This window comes from Pelobates fuscus, chromosome 3 (genome assembly GCF_036172605.1).
Source record: "Pelobates fuscus isolate aPelFus1 chromosome 3, aPelFus1.pri, whole genome shotgun sequence".
Lineage (NCBI taxonomy): Eukaryota > Metazoa > Chordata > Amphibia > Anura > Pelobatidae > Pelobates > Pelobates fuscus.
This window is the reverse complement of record NC_086319.1, coordinates 47,355,828-47,376,475: the sequence shown is the minus strand read 5'-3', so window position 1 is coordinate 47,376,475 and position 20,648 is coordinate 47,355,828. Positions and strand designations below refer to the sequence as shown.

The 20,648-nt window shown below is 37.7% G+C and overlaps 1 protein-coding gene across 1 annotated transcript in view; it reads left to right on the top strand.

The window, feature by feature from the left end:
- The first annotated feature begins 431 nt into the window (after positions 1 to 431).
- Positions 432 to 20,648, top strand: part of TRHDE (thyrotropin releasing hormone degrading enzyme) — a 768,585-nt gene continuing 748,368 nt past the window's right edge. Inside the window, exons 1-2 of the mRNA XM_063446120.1 lie at positions 432 to 488; positions 1,148 to 2,229. Coding sequence (XP_063302190.1) covers positions 432 to 488; positions 1,148 to 2,229 — 1,139 coding nt within the window. The remainder of the gene's footprint in view (positions 489 to 1,147; positions 2,230 to 20,648) is intronic.

Genomic DNA, 20,648 nt, shown 5'->3' with positions numbered 1-20,648 from the left:
TTGACATTTGTGGAACTGAAAGGGATAATATATACTCACTTTTGATGACATGTGTATTTATTAACCCTTTGTGTGTGGATTTGCAATAGATAGATATGCAATACACACACGCATACACACATATATAAAATGTGATTGAAATGTGTGTCTGTGTGTGTGTGTATTTGTGTATCACATTTTTCCCCACCATACCCTTTTTTTCTTTCTTTCTTTCTTTCTTTCTTTCTTTCTTTCTTTCTTTCTTTCTTTCTTTCTTTCTTTCTTTCTTTCTTTCTTTCTTTCTTTCTTTCTTTCTTCCTTCCTTCCTTCCTTCCTTCCTTTCTTTTCTCTCTCTCTCTCTCTCTCTCTCTCTCTCTCTCTCTCTCATCTGCTGGTATATGAAGAGGGAGGACACAGAGAGTGCTTGTATAACTGGATAATCTAACTTACTCATGGGACCTTTAGGAAACCCAAAATTAAAGGCAACATATTGGCACAGTTCATGCATTGTAAGCCTCTGTATGAATATAATGCAATGATATTTTACCTGTCAAATTGTGTTACTTGGGGCAGTTAGTCCACCCAGCAAGGCATGCACAATGTGTATGAGCAAAATATATGTATAAGTCTGTGGCATATGGGCAGGAGAATAGAGGTAATGAACAATTTACAATCCTTGTGGGATTGAAATGGTTAACAAAGACAAAAATCAGAGAAATTATGCATATATTAACCCTTTCAGTCTCAGTGACAATGTGTGAATTGGTCATGCATTAACCCTTCAAGGGGTTAAATGATTAGATGTGGTGATTCCTCTAGGACTGAAAAGTAAAAAAAAAAAGGCACACATCAATGGAAGAGGAAGAGAGAGAGAGAGAGAGAGAGAGAGAGAGAGAGAGAGAGAGAGAGTTAACCTTTTCAGTCCCAAAGAAGTGGAATAGTCATATATTAATCCTTGTCAGTCCCAAAGGGATTGTAAAAGGTGGTGATTATGCAGGACTGAAAGGGTTAATGAACACACATTCCATAAAAAGAATGCATGAGGAGGGGAAATGTTTCCTACTCAGCTGGTGATTAGAATAGAATAGAAAAGAATAGAAAAAGAGAGCAGACTGATTAAATGTGGTTATAACAGATACAGATACAGTTGCTATTTTATTGCCTGCAGGGGACTGAATGTATTTTGCAGGAGAAAGGGTTAAGGATTTTACAAGCAGGGGAGCTAAGCTTCGGCAGCCACACTCAGCCTCCCTCCTCCTCCCTCCACACAGAGCCTCACACAGCCTCCCTCCCCTCCTCTCAGAGCCTCACACAGCCTGTGAACGTTCCGAGAGATGTAACAAATCTGTACCAGGAACCAACTTTAGCACGACACAGGCAAGATGAGGCGAGTTGGCAAGCTGCAGGTCCAGGAGGGAACCCTGTCTGTGCTGCTTGCTCTGTTGGTACCTTGCTACTCACGGACTTACAGGGTGAGCTCCTATGGCTGTGGACTGTAATAATAAGAAGAAGGAGAATAGAATTCTTTCTCAGCTGTAGGATCAGAGAAGATACCAGGATGAGGAACGGCAGGGGGCTCCAGGATCAGTGGGCTGATACAGTAGCAGTGAGACCCAGGACAACCGAAAGACACATCACTGTGCACAGAAAACTGGTGCTGGGCTTTGCCATCTCTATATTGGCTCTGATTGTGGTGACTATCATAGCTGTCATGCTTAGTGTCAGGTTTGAGGAATGTAGTGATGGCTCAAACAGGGTCATCAATAGTACCCTCCTAGAGGCAGCCAGGTTCAACCAAAACCTGGACACCGGCAAGGATGCCGGGGATGGTCCACACCACTTGCCTGAAAAAGATGCAGAAGAAAGCTGGAAGCCATGGACCTTTTTGAGGCTTCCTACTCACCTGAGACCCCTACACTATAATCTGATGATCACAGCATTCATGGACAACTTTACTTTCTCTGGAGAAGTTAATGTGGAGATTGAGTGCCTGAACGCTAGCAGATACATTGTCCTGCATGCGCACAGGTTAACTGTGGAGAAGGTGCAAGTGGCAGAGGACAGGGTTGCTGGGGATGTGAAAGTTTCCAGCTATTTTGCTTACCCTCCTAATCAAGTGTTGGTGGTGGTTTTAAACAGAACCTTGGATGCACAGAAAAGTTATAATCTAAAAATCATTTACAATGCCATCATAGAGAATGAGCTGCTTGGCTTCTTTCGGAGCTCCTATGTGATACATGGAGAGAGAAGGTACATATTTTGTTTTATTACATGCCCTTTCTGTAGGCTTCTAGTTTCATGGATGTCCTGGGTTCCAGGTGGCACTCTGCAGAGAGGGGAAGGCAAACTCTGAAACTGCAGCTGAGGTGGGCATCCTGTCACTGAGGCTAGATGAGTGTGGAAGGATTTTAAGTCTAGAACTGTTAGGGTACCAAATGATGTTTATCCATGGTCCAGCTCTGACTTTGAGGTGGTGAAAAAAACATTCCTTAGGTTATTGTACATGGTCCATATCAAGGTAACGAGTTTAAAAAGAATATCTTAATCTCAAAATCACATTGTTTGAGTTGCTGGGTGATAAACACAAGCTTATTATAATACACTTTGCTGGAAAATGGAATGCAATGGATTTAAAAAAAAACAACACACATATACATACATCTACTTTAATACAGACAGACAGAGGTAGATACAGACAATCAGACAGACAGACAGATAGATAGATAGATAGATAGATAGATAGATAGATAGATAGATAGATAGATAGATAGATAATGTTTTGCAGTATACTACATGAGCCAGCATACCATGCACTGTGCAGTGCATTGCAGTCCAGAAAGTTTCTAAAACTCAGTGTAGTTGAATATAGATCATTCTTGCAATCATATTGTGATAATAATCCAATTTTTGAGTAATGTATCCTGCTAAGCTTTTGTGGTGAACCTGTGTATAATATTTAACATGCATACCTTTAATATATGCATTTTAGAACAATTACATAGAACATTGTAACAATTAAAATTGGCAATTCTCACAGTATAGCACCTTGTTAAGAGAAAAATATTGATACTTTCCAAAATAGACCAAATGGAATTATTTATTATTATTATTATTATTATTATTATTATTATTGTTTATTATATACAGGGGCTCTGTGACCTCTTTGATTTCAGGTCTCAAATGACCCTGAGTAACAGGCAAACTTATTTCTAGGGAAGCTTATTAATATGCATTCTATTTGCCATGCCGTCGTTTTAATTACTGCACTGGGGTAGACTTTTAAAATCTGCATAAACTACTCCTAATTTGTATAATTTGCATATAATTGAAAAGCCTCCAGCGCAGTGTCACACAGTGCATGCCACAGAGTGTAAAAGTGACAGCTATTGTAAATTGCATTTGACAAACCCAATGAAAATTTACAGCACCTTGCCCTACGTTTGTAGCTAAAGCCCTTCCATACTTAATGTATATCACTGTGATCATGTTTGTTACAGTTAAAATCTAGGGACCATAAAGTGCTGATGACTAACACTTAGTTATGTGCTTTTAACCAGTATGTACTCAGAGTAGATAATATGCAGACATGTACATTGATTTTAAAGCTATGTATTTTTAAGTTGCTCCAGGAAGTACCAGTATTTCAAGTTGTTCCTGGAAGTAATGTAAGAATAGGAGTTGAAATATTAATGCATCGGAGCCAATTACAACTATTTATACAGCACCAACATATTCCACCATGCTGTACAATAGGAAGCAAGAGAAACATTTAATTCTATCAGAACATGTATGACATATGAGAACAGTCAGTGAAGGGGGCCCCGGGAAAGCACCTCACAATCTAAAGCAGGGGTGCCTAAAAGGTAGATCCCCAGATGTTTTAAAACCTCAACTCCAATGATGCCTTGTCATTCTAAAGCCATGCAAAGACACACAAAGCAGCATGGCAGTTGTAGTTCTTCTACAACATCTGGGGATCTACCTTTTTGGAACCATCGATGTAAAGTGTTCCATTCAGTGAGAGCAGATTGTCAAAGTTTAGCTACAATCCCACTGTCAAACCTAAGAATAGTAATGTAACATTTTGCATGGTTTAAAATAATATTTGATCCGTAGCTGAAAATACATTTTTACGAAGGCATTTTTTCATTTCAGTTTTGTGATATAGAAAAAAAAAACATGTTTTTGTTAGCATAAATAACATTTCTGCAAGACATATTAAGTAGAACATTTCCTCCTGGTTTCGCACAGGTATATATCATTTCAAATGCTGTCTGCTTGCCGACTATATTTTTCATGACTATACAAAGTTATTTTTACAGTTCATTGTTTGTGAAGAATAATAGAAACAAAAAAAAAAATGAACTCCCAGCTATGATCAGCCAAACAATGAAACTATGTTTTGCAGTGAGCAAGAGATGGATATTCTGTGTTAACTAGAAAGTTTCAATTGTGTTAAAAATCCTGGCGCTTTTATACTATGTTTTAAGTGTGGAAAAATTGTTAGGGCTTGAGAATAGAGATTAAGTATTCAATGTCAGTTTCTGGAAGTCATCATTACATCTTTAAAGAATTCTCCTAACAGTATGACTCAAATTAAAGGTTCAATGTACAATGATGTTCCCTGTACCAAACACAAACAGGAAGAAATGAGACAACCTATACTCGAGGTGTTGAATTTTGGTCAATGTAACAAAATAGAAAATACACCTACAAAAAACATATCTGTCACTTTAGTGTTTATTCACTGAACAGCGATTTGTAATGAGATGACAACTAATTGCAAAGTTTAGGACAAAATAGTTTAACTGAAAAAAAAGTAACTCTGTTATGGTCACAACTTGACATGTTTGACCTACCTTTTATTTTCCATTTAGTCACAAACTCATTCTTTAGTGAAACTACCTTTAATAATTTATGCACAAATGACCACATTGAAAAAGTTTGAGTTGTATCCAATCCAGCTATCTGAGCCTAATTTTTGCAAATTGGTTATCAAATCGCCAAAACTCACTGCTACATAAATAAATGCCGATTTACAAATTTGCTATCTTTACTTTTTATAACTTTATAATTTTGAAATAGTTTTGGAGATAAGGCAATTTGCATATTGTTTGCTGTAAGTTCTATGTTTGTTGTTCCTAGTTTTTTGAGTATGTGTGTAGTTTAATAGTGTCCTTTTGGGTTTTAGAAGGGATTGCAAAGCCACCCCCCCCCCTCTCTGGCTCTCTATAAATCCTATTCCATTATCTGATGAAAACAGTAGAACAAGTATTACAAATGCTATTACAGAATCTCTAGTTTTTAAATTGGTTAAACATCATCTTACGATGAAATTGTGTCTCTAAAATTGGAAACTTGTGAGTTATATTGACAGAACAGTAATGCTCTGCTTTTATGTCTGTTGACTTTAGGGCTGATTTAGTTTTAAAGGCAAACTAGGTCAAACTGGCTCTTGGTTTGTCTTATTTCTACTTAAATTGTATTGGTTGTATTTCACCCATTCATCGTAATGCAGCAAAGTCAGAAAATGAAACTGTTTAAAGTTCACAATGCAGCACATTAACTTAAATGATGGTCAGACAAACTAAAGCATGCTCAACAAGGCAATCTATCGAATGAGGACGGTAAGGCAGCATCTGCTGTAAAATAGGGCTATAATGAATAATTGGCATGGTCGTTGTAAACACCTTCGCTTTCTAATTTCAGAAACAGACAATGTTCTGGGCATCATATCATATTATATTACTGGACTCTGTGTCTGTGATGCGAGTAACATTTGTACTTACATGTACACACAGATGGACAGACTGAGAGACATGCAGATAGAGAGGCAGGTAGACAGATAGATGTTATTTCTACAAGCAGATTATGTCTTCAAACACTATATTGCAGGGCAGACATCACAGAACACCTTAAAACACAATAACGCATGGTATAAAACATGCCTGAGATCAGTGGCCACTCCTGGTCAGCAGCTGCTAGTAACAGCATTAATTCAGTCTGTCTCTCAACAATGATGTGCTGTGAGAGAGTTTGTGGAGATAGAGCAATCATCTCCTGGCATATAAATATTAAGAGCATGGTTGAACTACTCTCAGCAGCCACAAACAGCATTTGCTGCCCCTGAATAGAACTTACATCAATTTTGGGCAGCGTTCTACATAGCTATACATATGTGTCTCAAGATTAAGAAAAACCTGAACCCTAACTCTAACCCTAACTCTTGTCCTATCCCCTACCCCGGCCTTAACCCTAATTTTAACTTTAGTCCTAGCCATTACTCTAGCCCTATCCCTAACTTTTACTCTAGTCCAGGGCTACCTAACAGCCAGATCCCCAGATGCTGTAGAACTACAACTCCCATGATGCTTTGCATGCCTTTAGAATGCATTTAGAATGACAAAGCATCATGGGAGTTGTAGTTCTACCATATCTGGGGATCTACCTACTGGACAGCCCTGCTCTAGTCCAAGCCACTACCTCAGCCTTAATCCTAACTCAACTCTAGTCCTAGCCATTACACTAGCCCTAACCCTAACTCTTGTCTCACACTAGGCTCACAAAACAGCCATCTTGCAGCCAAAGTATAATGCCTCAATTTAATCACTAGGGTTTCCATTATCACAAAGCTGCAGCATAAGATAAATGTGCTGCAATCTAATAAATCATTTGTCCAATGTATGGTACAAAGGTGTAGTATCCCCACTTCACCTCTGGGAAATTCTGCTTTGATAAGGAAATAATTCAGCAGGGTGTAAAGCGCCTTATTGACCCCATTAGTTAGGGAACTGAGAGGCTCAGAGGCTGAGAGGCTCTTCTAGAGAGGCTGTTCCCTTCACTAGCCTTGGCTAGTAGGCTAAGCAGCACACAATATCTGTATTTATTTGCCAGCCCTCTAGGATATTGAACCAGTAGTTAGACAAACATAAAGAAAATGAAAAAAAGAGTAAAACACAAAAAAATACACAAACTCCACGCGCGTTTCACCCTCTATGCCAGGATCATCAGGAGTGCCACTTCTAATGATCCTGGCATAGCGGGTGAAATGCATGTTGAGTGCTGCTGTCCAGGAATGTAACTCCCACCAATCTTGGGCACATTAAATGTGGATAAAAGGCACCCTAGCCCTAAACCCAGTTCTAAGCCTAGTCCTAACCATAAAATAATCATGTAATATAAAAGATACAATGGTGAAGTGTATATTAACCGAAAATAATTCTCTCTCTCTCTCTCTCTCTCTCTCTCTCTCTCTCTCTCTCTCTCTCTCTCTCTCTATGTCTATCTCCCTCTCAAGCTCTTTTGCATTTATACAAGAAAAATATTTTGGTTCATCAGTCGCATTCACTGTAATAAATATGTATTTCTATGTAGAAGTTGCCATTAGGAATAGGCTCAGGTGTCGTTTCTCTAGAAATATACACCATTCTTTTTGCTACATACTTCCTTTACAAAAAAAAAAAAAAAGAAAACGTTCAGTAAATAAAGCTTTGACTGTTATGGATTTAGACAATTAAAGGTTTACTGGAAATTGTAATAATTGTAATAAAAATATATTTGTTTTGAATAAAAATTACTGACAGCAGGAAGGCTAAAAATATGCTACCAATTTAATGAAAAGTAAACAAAATATGCACAAAACTAAGGCACATTTTAGACTTCTTTCGCTGGAAAGTCTAACAAATGGCAAAAAAAACAAAGATTCTTCTTGTGTTTAAATGTTTGAAAGTTCTCAATTTTCTTTTAAGTTTTTCAGCGAAATAAACTCGTTAAACACACACATGCGCACACACGCACACAAACGCACACACACGCACACACCCCATGTCCCCCTATGTAATACTTTCCAGCATTTGCTAAAATATATAGTTACAAAACATAAAACCACAGACAATGATTTCAAATTGACCTATTTATCCATACAAATGCCTCTTTATATTGCGTGCTCATCACAATAACATAACCCACATCTCAAGCATTCTTGAAATGTATCACTGCGTCTACTGTATGGAAACTCAAGGTATTTATTTAATTCTCGTTTTGTAGGACAACAAACTAAAGTGTTTATTCACTAAACATTATTTTAGTGAATTGAAAACTAAACTGCGAAACCTAGAAAGAAAAAGCTAAATTGGAAAAATAAAATCCTGTTCAGCTAAAGTCACAGCTAGGCTATTTTAGCTGCATTTTATAATTCCTTTTTTAAGCTAGAGATATACTCCGGGTCTTCCAGCATACCTGGATATTGATGCAAAGTTCTATAGTAGTTTATCCCTTATGCAGAACTACTAAAATTGTTTAAAAGACAAAGAAAGAACAAAGTGAGAGGTCATTTCATGAACAGTGAAGGATAACAATATGTTTTGAACAAGTCAGAAACTTAATTGTTACTGCTGTTTATTTGATCCAAGTAGTGGACCTGGCTATGGTGTGTCCTTTCTCTGTACTATTGCGGGTCTTTGGCCAGCCTCAATATGTTGAAACACTGGTGTTGCCGAGATAATTATTATATTTTTCTTGCACTCACAGTGGGTCCTAGAGAGTGATATTCATCCTTGTAAATATCTGGTTGTTGAGTGTATTATGAACACTGGTATTGATTGAACACAGTAAAATAGAAAGGAAGAGAGGACGAGTAGTATACCAGTATGGGGTATAGGGAACATAAAGGAGGTATTTTAATATTAATACCAACAAAGGCTGAGGATACCAATCAAGAATGCCTCAGCCTTTGTTGGTATTAATATTAAAATACCTCCCATGTTCCCAATACCCCATACTGGTATACTACTCGTCCTCTCTTCCATTCTATTTTCACCAAGGGTTACCCCCTTTTTTCCTTAGTATATCAGAGGGAGCTGTACCCAAACAGTTAAATAGAGCTTAGTAAAAAAAAAAAAAAAAAAAAAAATGATTAACATTGTCCAGATTTGTTCCCCTTTTGTCACTTAGAGGCACTGTATGACTCCTCTAAAATCGGAAAAGTGATGTTGTAATATGAAATCTCTGGCACTCTAGCTGCTATCGACTGCACTTCTACAGTAGAGAGGCTGACATTTCCAATTCCAAGACTGTTCTCTACCCAATTCTAGTTCTCAGTTGCTGTCCTAAAGCTCCAAACAGCCTGTCCCTTTTGTTTACCTTCCCTGTCTATAACCAATTCAGTCACAGAGTGCAGTATCTTTAAAATTACTTATTTGTTCCTTGTTCGTACACTAATTATGAAATAAAATATCTGCATAATTGCAATAAACATGCTTTTGAGCCAAGACTCAGGGGTATATTAAAGTAGTGCTGTTTTAATCCACACCTTGAGGGTCAGGGATTTTTGGTAGTACTTACTCATTGCTTAGTGAGGCATAAAATTAATTACATTTTAATTAAATATGTCCTGAATCTTTGGTGGAATTATAACCCTTGAGAATTGATTTAGACATCCCAGAATTACAGCCTTGCACAAAAGCTTTTTAAAATGGAACCTTGACCAGATCTACCAATACTGTAATTACAGAACTGTGCAATTCTACAACAATATTTTGCATGAAAAACTCTAAATAAAAATAGATTAAAATAGAAAAAAATAGATAAAGATATATAAACTGCCATTTAGCAAATTGATCTCTAAAATACTGAGTTGCAAACATATTTTTTATTAATTTGAATACATAATGTCCCAAAAGACAATCAAGGCATATGACACATGTAAAACAGTCTTCCCATCAATAGTGGAACGTTCCCTAAGCCTTTACATTTTAAACCTTATTCTGAACCCTGAGCATTAAAACAGGCACTAACTTTTTAAGACCTCCCAACTCTCCCGATTATGGTGGGACAGTAATTGTTTCAGGGTCGTGTCCTGCAGGGACAACAGGGAACTGTCCCCAATACTTGCTGCAGACCTGAGGAAGAGAGGAAAGCTCTCGAAAGCTTGTCTTTGAAACTTTGAAATATTATGTTAGTCCAATAAAAAAGGTATAATTGCATACTGCAATACTCTGGTATTTTGGCATTTTGTCTAATGGACTATATATATATTAACATCTGTATATGTGCATGTATATGTGCATGCATGTAACATGTTACCAAACTTTAGGAGAAAGGAGGTTGGGACAGTAGACACATATAGTATACATGGTATACATGCTTATATATATATATGCCTTACTAGCCTTTATACAGATAAAATCTTACTGTCAAAAGGAGCTTATAAAATAAGGTTAGGGTTAAGTTGATTTTAGATTTTTCTTCTATTTAAATCAAGGGGTTAGTTTTAAGGCAGTGTAAGGGTGTCCTCGGGCCAGGAATCATGGGTCACCTTAAAGACATGGACCCTCTAACCTTAATTCCTTCTTAAACCTTAGCCACTCTTATCTAACCATAAAACCTCCTAACCTGTAACATGGATCATCCCCAAAACCGACACAGCTATGTAATCCTGTGCTGTAATGATGTGAAGCATTATACATATACATTATACATTTTTCAACATGGTGCCACTATTGACTCTATTTCATAACCAGCAGAGAAAAGATATAGAAAGAGAGAGGGATAAATATTATATTATGTGGGGACCACAGGAAAAAAAGCACAATTAATATATTTCATGAGTGAAGCTAGCTCTTGGAGTTTGTGAGCATAGAATCCACAACAAGGGGATGCTCTGCCTCAACTAGAGTTACATGACGCATATGTCCATTCAGAGGTCAAAAGTGAAGAAAGAGAGATTGGTGGACAGAAGAGGACTGAGGGAGAGGTATAGCATGCCCCTTCACACACTTCATGTCTGCAAGGTTTCTCTGAACAAATCTGGACTGAATATTTTAGAGCATATTTCTGTTCTAATCAAACAATGTCTGCAACATTAAATGTGAGTGCAGAGAGTCTTCACTTTATTGGGACTGAGAGTTCTATCTGAGAGTTCTAGAGTGCACTATACCTAGAACATACCAGGGGTATATAGAGATAATGATTAAAGGCAGATAATGGTTTTGATCCTTTACATTTTAAAATGTATATGGTTTCATGCTCAATGCAGATCCTGATATTCTAATGCCATTGGTTTCTAAAAGTGACAATAGCCCATTGCATTCAACACATAACGTTTTTCCAATATAATCTGTTGCTGAATTAAGTTGATTTACACAATTATTCTAATAACCTAGTGGAACACATTAACTTTGACAACACTAAACGTAAGCACAGTCACTGAATACAAAATGCTTAATATTTTATAGAGAAATTTAAGGCCAAACGAGAATAATAGGTGACATGGCAAAATCGTCCAGTTCAGCTATTTTAGCCTTTAAAGTTAAAAATCCCTTTGAATTCTTGACAATTCTAACAACTTTAGTGAATAATGATTGATAACAGTGATAATGATTATGTATATTATTTTAATTTAATATATACACAACAGTCCTGATTTTGTCACGATTTATGAGTCCTGCCCCACTGTCCCAATTTAGTTTTTTCTTGTCCTGCATCTGGGAACACTATTTAACTCTCTGAAGCAGCATGGTGCAAGTACATCATTAGCTGTGCTGGCACTGTGAATCGGCACATTTGGACCATGCAGAGAGTCCTTCTGCACCGCTCTCTGCATGGTTCTGCATGTTGGCAGCCAGCCAAACAGGCTGTCAGTCACGTGTACTTGATGCCAGGCTAACACGCCCCTTCAGAGGAAGACCTGACCCTTTTTCTTGGACTGGCCTGACCATTATAAGTGTCGTCAGTGATGTGAGCTTGACAAAGACCGTTCAGGTCGAAACGTTGTGAGTGGCGGTGGATTCAATAAATTTGCCTTTTTGTATCCTGGAGTGCCTGGACCTTTTTCTATTTCTGCCTCATCAAGTATTTGGTTCTTGGTACTGCGACCGGCCTGGCTGCACCCAGATACATATCATATTGGGATTGAGTGCATTTCCACACTCCTGTTCTTTAGTGATGTGAGTCATATCACTAGCGACTCCCTCTTCAGGTCCCGCCGTCAGTCCTGATCTCATAACGCCCAATGTTGGGAGGTATGAATACATTTAACTAGTGCGTTTATTTTATTTTTATCTAGATAGCATGCTATATATATACAAGCTTGGAAAGTTCTTTTATGTAACTAAATCCCAACACAAGTACAGCTACAAAGGTGAGACATTTTAAGTTAATTGCCAATTAACAGTATGACATCTAGTAATTAGCACTTGGATTTGTGATGTTTCACTTAAATATAAGGGGAATAACAGAGTTTCAAAGAGGCTAAATAGTGGATGCCCAAACTGCAAACTTATTTTACATGTCAAGGGGAGCAGTCTTAAAAATAATCACGTCATGCGCAACGCATTGTCAAACTGCAATCACATGAAGGAACAGAGGTTGCAAGCTGGAGCTCACTGACAGGCACAATACAGAATGGCTGCTAAATGCACAGCTGCTGTCATCATCTTTCCTTTTCCTACATGTGGGCAGGTCTAAATTTGGAGATAGCTAAATGATACCCTAAGTCCACAATATCCTTTGAAAGCTTTTGAACAGGGGAGGAAGGAATAGAATTCAGGGGCGGCTCTAGACTTTGTGAAGCCTTAGGCGAAACTCAAACATGAGGCCTCCACTAACACCGATAGTGAAACAAAATAGGAGTTGCCTTGTGTGTGTGTAATAAGGGTTACAATTATTTTGAAGGACAGGCTTGAAGCACTGGATACAGCAAGCTAGTCTCTGTATTCATTGTTCAGAGGCTTGCTGTGTCACGGCTCCCTGTGTGGCATCATTGAAAGCTCTCAGATTGTAGTAGTTGTATGACATAATATGCAAACAAAATTAAATTGCAACAAACATTTAATTGGCAATTATGCTAATTGTTTATACACAATTGCAGGGTATAGTTTCATATAGTCTGGCAATCATGTATATATAAGTGCTGGTGTAAAGGGAATATTGGAAACAAAAATTAAAAAATTGGTTAGGCAAAAAAGCTTTTAAAAATGATCTTACCAAATAATAAAGTTACAGATAATAAATCTTCCCCAAATATTCCATAATCATTTTACATATATAATATCTGTGCTTACAATATATATTTTTACATATATATTATGTTCTTAATGTGTTGCCACATACATTTTCCATTTATGTACATTATATATGTTTACATATTACCTGTGCATTGCCCATATCATACCAGCCCTGTACACACACACACACACACACACACACACATACTAACTCATGTATACATATACACACTGTTACACAAACACATATACACACTCTGATACAAACACATTTACATGCACACAAACTTGCTGATGCACAAAGACACACACACTGACAAATACAGAGATTAAGTTACAATGTGTTTTGGGCTGTGTGTATTTCTGAGTATGTTTGACATTGTCTACCTGTTTACATGTCTGAGAGTGTGTGTCTGACAGTGAGTATACTTGTGTGTGAAAGTACGTCTCTGTGAGCATGTGTATGTTTGTTTTTGGAATCGTATGTGTGTGGCGTAGTGCTTGCAGTGTGTTGTGAATGGGGGGTTGCCTGTGCCAATGTGTTTATGGTGGAAGTAGGAGTGACAGGTTTAAGGGGAAATTATCTAACATGGTGAGTGTGGCAGTGTGAGGTGGTGAGTGTGACAGAGTTGGGGGAGTGAGTGTGACAGGATTGTGGCATTAATGTGATAGGGTGGGTGTGGAATGGTTGGAGGAGGGAGTGTGACAAGGCGAGTGGAGGTTAGCATGACAGGATTAGGGGCATTAATATGATAGGGTGAATGCGGTAGACCAAATAGAGGTGAGTGTGACATGGTTGGAGGGGGTGAGTGTGACAGGATTAGGGGGTTAATGTGAATGTGGCAGAGTGAAGAGAGGTGACAGTATGTGGGAGAGTGACAGTGTGAGGGATGGCAACAATATGTGAGGGAGGGTGACATTATACCTTTTTTTCTTCAGTATTCTATTCACAGGTGGTCCAATGGTTTCCCTGGTGGTGTGGTGGTTCGCTCTCTGATCTGCAGAACTGCTGGGTGCAGAGTTACAGACCATGAGGTTGTTGTCCCGCAAGCTCCAGCACTTGAAGTGTCAGATCATTTTGGGGGTAACCAGTGGCAATGTTGTCTTTATCCAGAGCTTGCTGACAGCTCCTTGAAATGTCTGCAGCACTGTACCCAGCAGAGCTGCAGACCAGAGGCTATGCTGGTCTCTGCTCTTTTTCCCCCAGACAGAGTGAAATGGGCAACTGGCAGCACACAGGGTAATCTGCCAGGCCCCCTCCTTGTGTTGGGCCCTGGGTCACAGACTGGGGGACCATCTGATCAGTCTGCCCTTAGGAGACTTAGGCAGCCTTGGGTCCCCAGAGAGCGCGAGGCCTTAGGCGGCCACCAAACTTGACTAATCAGAGAGCCCCCTTATGGTGCAAGCATTGATCCACTGCAATGTTTCAAAACTTTAAATGATAATAATTACATAGACAGCTAAAGAGTAATTTCATGAACACCAGAAAGGAATCATTAAGCTTTAAATTGAATTTCTGGAGTGCAAAGTGCCCAGTAGATTTCAGCTCTGAATCTCTTTTGAGAACAAACTGTTGATCTTCTCAGTAGAGGTTCTTGATTAGAATATTATATTGTTAGGGTTTCTGTTGTCTCCCCAATGAGTACATAAAGTTGTTATAGATGTGAGATGAGATACAATGAAATAAAAATGGAAAACTGTGTTTCAGCTGTCTTTAAGTGGACCTATCCACACAATTTCTTATCTAAATAACCTGCAGTCTCCATACAATCATTAGATTGATTTGATATCACTTTATAAATGAAGTCTGCACTTCCAGCTGAGATTTACAATAAGCCTCTAAGCATAAATGGTTCAAACCAATCAATATTACTGAAATGAAAGCACTCAACCCGAGAACATTTTCTCTGCAATGTTTAAGACCCAATCATATGTTTTTATCCATGTTAAACAAGACCAACAAATACAAATATCTCATTATAAGAATGGTAGTTGTCCATAATTAAATACCCGTAAATGAATAAAGAACTGCAGAACTAGCACTTTCAACCTATGAGAGTTGCTCAATATACATAACCATAATGTAAAATGAAAATTAATTGAATCATTGGTTATTTTGTGGTGTATGTTGGTATCAGATATAGTTATCCCACTGTTTTCTGCAATTTCACTTGTTGCTGTCCATTAGACTGTACATATAAGGTACAGTTGAAAGGTTTTAATTGGGTCATGAGCAGTAAAAATAGTTGCACATGTGGGTTAAAAATTTTTTTTTATAATTCTTTAGAACTGTGGGAATTGCTTGAAAGGTCTTTTATTAATATCTCCCTATGTCTTAAGGGCATACGAAAAATGAGAGAAATCTCACTCGTAGCAGTTTCCATAAAATATATCACTCTTGGTAATTAGCAGCTGCTATAACTTTGCTAACTAACACCAAGTTTCTGTTACAGACAGTACAAAGTACCAACAGATTGGAAGCAGTCCCTCACTCAATGTCAGCTAGGTGCTAAGTACAAGACAAGTTACTGACTGCGCTCTGGCAATATATCCTATAGGAAAAGAGACATTTGTTCCATATATGGACACATCAAGCACTAAAGCCTTTCTATAAGCATGATGAAGGTTACAATAAACAGTGTACTTGTGAAATGTTAGTTGGTGTGAAAAAAAAAAGGTAATTTTAGTGAATTGAAAGACAAATTGCAAAATTGAGACTAAAATAGCCAGGCAGTATGTATGCCTATTTTGGCTTGAATTGACACTATAGTCGCCTAAGCCACTATATCGCATAGTGGTTCATGTATCTATAGCATGTTCCTGCATGCTGTTCAATGTAAAGGCTGCCTTTACATTTAGGAAAGCATTGGATTGGCTGAGATCATCAAGATTGATGATCTCAGTAATGGAGGCAGGGACAGATGTCAGGCATCTAAATAGATAGTGCAGCACTACAATGTTAGGAATACATTTGTGTATTCCTAACACTATAGTGTTCCTTTAAATGTTGTATTTTTATCTTCAATTAACTAGAATTTTCTGTTTAGTGAGTAAACCCATAAGGAAACTTCCTCAGACAATCACAGGTAATGTGCACATGGAAGCAGTTCATTGTATCCTGCTAGAATTGCTATAGCAAAAAAATTATATAACTTGCCTTTTTGTCTAATTTGCAAAATGGTAAATGCTGAGCAGTAGTCGGTATCAGTGGAGGCAGGCGTGAGTAGTGTGCAGACATTAAAGATAAGGGTGGACAATGATACCTATCAAAATCTTGTATCCACAGATATCTACTGGCTGTTGGTTCTAATGATGCTTAACAACTATGTTGTATAGCCAAGCATAGAAGTAGGCCCACAGAGAGCCAGTTACCAAAATGAACATTCTAAATGAATCCAAAGTAATTTTCAAATTAAAGGGACACTCCCTTTAGGCATGTTACATTGCACTTAAGGACACCTCCAAGTGGCCACTCCTTAGATGGGCACTGGAGGGGCTTCCTAGCTAAGGGCTGCACAGTAGGCAGCCCTGCCGTTCACGCTCTGCATGGGGACGCTGAATTTTTCTCATTGATTCAATGCATCTCTATGAGGAGGTGCTGATTGGCAAAACTGTGTTTGGCCCCGCCCCTTGCTGATTTTAGGGGAAGCATTGGATTGGCTAAAAATTGGCAATTGTGATGATGTTACCAAGGCGGCGGGGCCAATGCCGGCGAACCCGTGGAGAGCTGAAAATAAGGTGAGTTTTAACCCATTCTGAGGGGGCTATGGTGGGTTTTCACTATAGGGTCAGGAATACATGTTTGTGTTCCTGACCCTATGGGGATCCTTTAGACCAAAGTTGCTGACTTGGAAGCATAGCTTACTTAGAGAAGTGTTTCAGTTTCAGATATTATCAACTCTTCACTTAGAATTCTCACTTTAGTAAATAACCATATAGTGTGTTATTTTTTGTCCCTGAAACATTTCTGTGTTGATTAAACAAACACATCATGCCAGTCAAATAACTAATTATTTTGAACCAAAGAGAATGGTCAAAACAAAAGCTTGATTTTTGTATATAGCTTCAAGACAGTTTTAGTCAATTAGCCAAGTGTACAAATGTAGAATTTACATGGATACATTAAATTTGTCAGGCTAATTGTGTTTACTATGTGTTTACAATGTCAAAAGCTAAGTTTATTTGGTAAATCGTCAAAAAAAATAAAGAATTAAATCTATGTTAATGTTTATTTTTCAAGCAGTTGAAAAATATAAAGGTGTGTAGGCGCTTTTATATACTTTGTATTGGGACTTTTTATGCCCTCTTGTGGTGTTTACTTAGACTATTTTTTTTTAAATGCTTTATTTTATTTGCGCCTGAAATAACAGCAAGCGTGCAGCGCCACGACAGCTGCTGCAAGCAGTTTCATATACATTACAAATCGTGACAGGTTAAACAGCGCAGTTTTGTTTTTTTTTAAAGATAAGCTATAATACATTCATGGTAAATGTGTGCATGTTAAGATTGATCTCGCTCAATGTTATAAAGCTATTAAAACATATAATGACATTCAAGCTAGGTCTTATGAGACTGTCTTAGCAAAGTTGGTGTTGTCTACAGTGTAAAACAATATACATGCAGTGACAAACAAGAAATTGCTCAATTATTACAAGTATACATCGCTAGTTACGTGAGCAGGCTAGAACATTCTCTAGAATAACATACAAGCTGGGGCAAGATATATCGCTTCAAAAACATAGGGACATGGTTGATCTAACTGTGCCAACAATAGGAGGAGCAGGCAATAGTCGCTTAATAGCTGATGCATAGCAAAATACAAGTTCTGAAACTGTTAGAGATTAGTCGCTTATTTTTTAACTATGTTTGGTCTATCTGTGCTAACGATAGGAAGAACAGGCAATAATAGCTTAACGGCTAGTACATTGCAAAACACAAGGTATGAGACTGTTATAGATTGGTCACACATTTTTGTAGTTAAATGATCTCTAGAAAACAATGTAGACAGGTGGAGTCAGCGGCTAATTCTTAGGTTGTAAAGGCAAACAGGACATGTTACTGCCTCTCTATCTACGTGAAGTGAGGTTCCACTGGGTGGCCTGGTAGGTGATCTGCTATTGCTAAAGTGGGATCTACAAAGGTACAGGGTGTAAGCGTATATGATTGAGCATGTGGTCGTGGGGAGGGAGGGTGCGTGCACCACCGCTTTGGGCCCAATCTAGGGGCTTATTTATGCAGTCCAGGAATCCCTCAACTACTTAGGCTTTTTTGCCCTGTAAATTTACTGTATATTATTTACACTGCTTTATTGTCCCTTACTTTTAATTGTTCACCAATAATTTTTAGTTTAACTATTCTGATTCCTGTGCTTCTCTCAATCCAGGATATTGTTATAGCCTTGTTAGGCACCCTTCTGTGCATCATATAGAGCCTGGGACGGCTCTCCATCCTGTGAATTTTATCCTATATAGGGGTTTATTATGTGTATTTACCGTTTGCACTGTGTTTTATATTTTTGTTTTCTAGACTGATCCTGCTATCTGTATTTTGTTGGCTGGTGCAGTATTTGTTTTACTGTGACAGAAAATCTTAACGTGCTCATTCACATTCACTCGCAATAAAATAGAAATATGATTAAAATGTTATAAAAAAAATGCATCACTTCAAGCTGAAGAAAGTCATTTTCCACCACAGGAAGTCCCTAAACCTGAGATCTCCAATGTTTTATATTTGACTAATCATCACAATTTTTTTGTATTAGCAGAAAAATGTATTTAGGGATTTTTTTTTTCCATAAGCTTAGTACTTAAATCGATACACCTGACATCAACTAACCTGAACTCATTCAAAACTCTGGATCGATGACTTGACCAGCTACCACCAATTTAGTGACCATGTGCCATCTGTAGCTTCATCTTCCTCTTAGTTGACAGAAATGGAACCAAGTATTGTCTTCTGCTTCTGTAGCCCAACTTCATCAAGGATCAAATGATTTAAGCATTTTACAATGTACTTCTAAACACCACAGTAAAAAGCATAATAAATTAAGTTTATATGACTTTTCTGCTAGCTGTCAATTCCCATTGATGATTATAAACAAATCAATCGAGGCTGTAGAACTGCTGCACACTGGATGTTTATTTTATCGCATCATTCTCAATGAGCATACAAATGTTAGGATATGACTCTAAATATTGCAGTGTATACACATCTACTGCAAAGATCTTCCCTGAGATATTGGATGCACCAATTGTACTACTGTCAATCACTTAACACTTGTTCTATGCATCCTAATTAGTGATGTCCCGAACATTTCACCGGGAACCGTTCGCCGGCGAACATAGCGCGATGTTCGGTCCGCCCCCTATTCGTCATCATTGAGTAAACTTTGACCCTTTACCTCACAGTCAGCAGACACATTCCAGCCAATCAGCAGCAGACCCTCCCTCCCAGACTCTCCCACCTCCATGACGAATAGGGGGCGGACCGAACATCGCGCGTGTTCGTGACCGCAAACACGCTATGTTCGCTGGCGAACGGTTCCTGGCGAAATGTTCGGGACATCACTAATCCTAATATATGGGTTAGTAAAACTAAACCTCTTGACCATACCTGAATGTTTATATAATTGCTATATACAATATAATTTTTAGTATACCACACACACATATATATATATATATATATATATATATATATATGTGTGTCGTCTTGCTCAGAAATGTTTTAGACTTGAGAAAGGAAAGGTTCTCCCGAAAACTTGTCATTAAAAAATTCTGTTAGTCCAATAAAAGAGGTATTACAAGATAACAAATTGATCTCTTTTTTACATCTACATCACTGGACTAATACGGCTACAATCTCTACTTCTATCTATCTATCTATCTATCTATCTATGTCATAGCAATTCATCTAGAATCTAAAAAGAAATAATATGTGCTCAATTGTGTGTGTTGTGTGTAGTAGAAATGTAATTTTTCCAAAATACTCTGCAGTTCGCTTGTCTTGTCCTTACATTGTATTTATTTACATTTGCAATATTTTTCCTTTAGCATAGGTTATATTATGTACTCCAGTTCAATATAAAATCAACATGGTTCTTTACTAAAGTGAGACTTCATAGTAAATTAAAAGTGAATTTTAAATTAAAGATCAAAATATGCATTCAGTTCAACTGCTCTGACCTTTTGAAATTCAGTTCAAATTCATTTTGAATTCTCACTTTAGTTAAAAACCCATTATGTTTCCCTTCTCCTCCTGAAAAAAATCCAGAAATGCCCCTGCAGACAGGTTACATATGTATTATTCATCTTGATAATTTGTATACCTGTCCACATATATTATGAATTGTCTAACGTATAATTCAAATGGTTGAAACACATTGTGTGCTATAATTGTGCACTCAATACAAACTGATAATAGCTATTTTACTGTAAAGAAAGTAGATTCACACTGCCATTATTAAAATAATTTATTTCAAGGCCAGGAAGTTATTGTGTTCAAGAGAAAATTCATATATATATATATATATATATTTCCAGGTCCCAGCACTCGATGTTTCCGGGCTTTTTGTGCTCCGGTGCACAATCTCCAACCAAAATATATATACCTAGTAGAGAGCACTCTGGAGTCTTGATAAAGTAAATTCAAACTGCTGCTTTATTA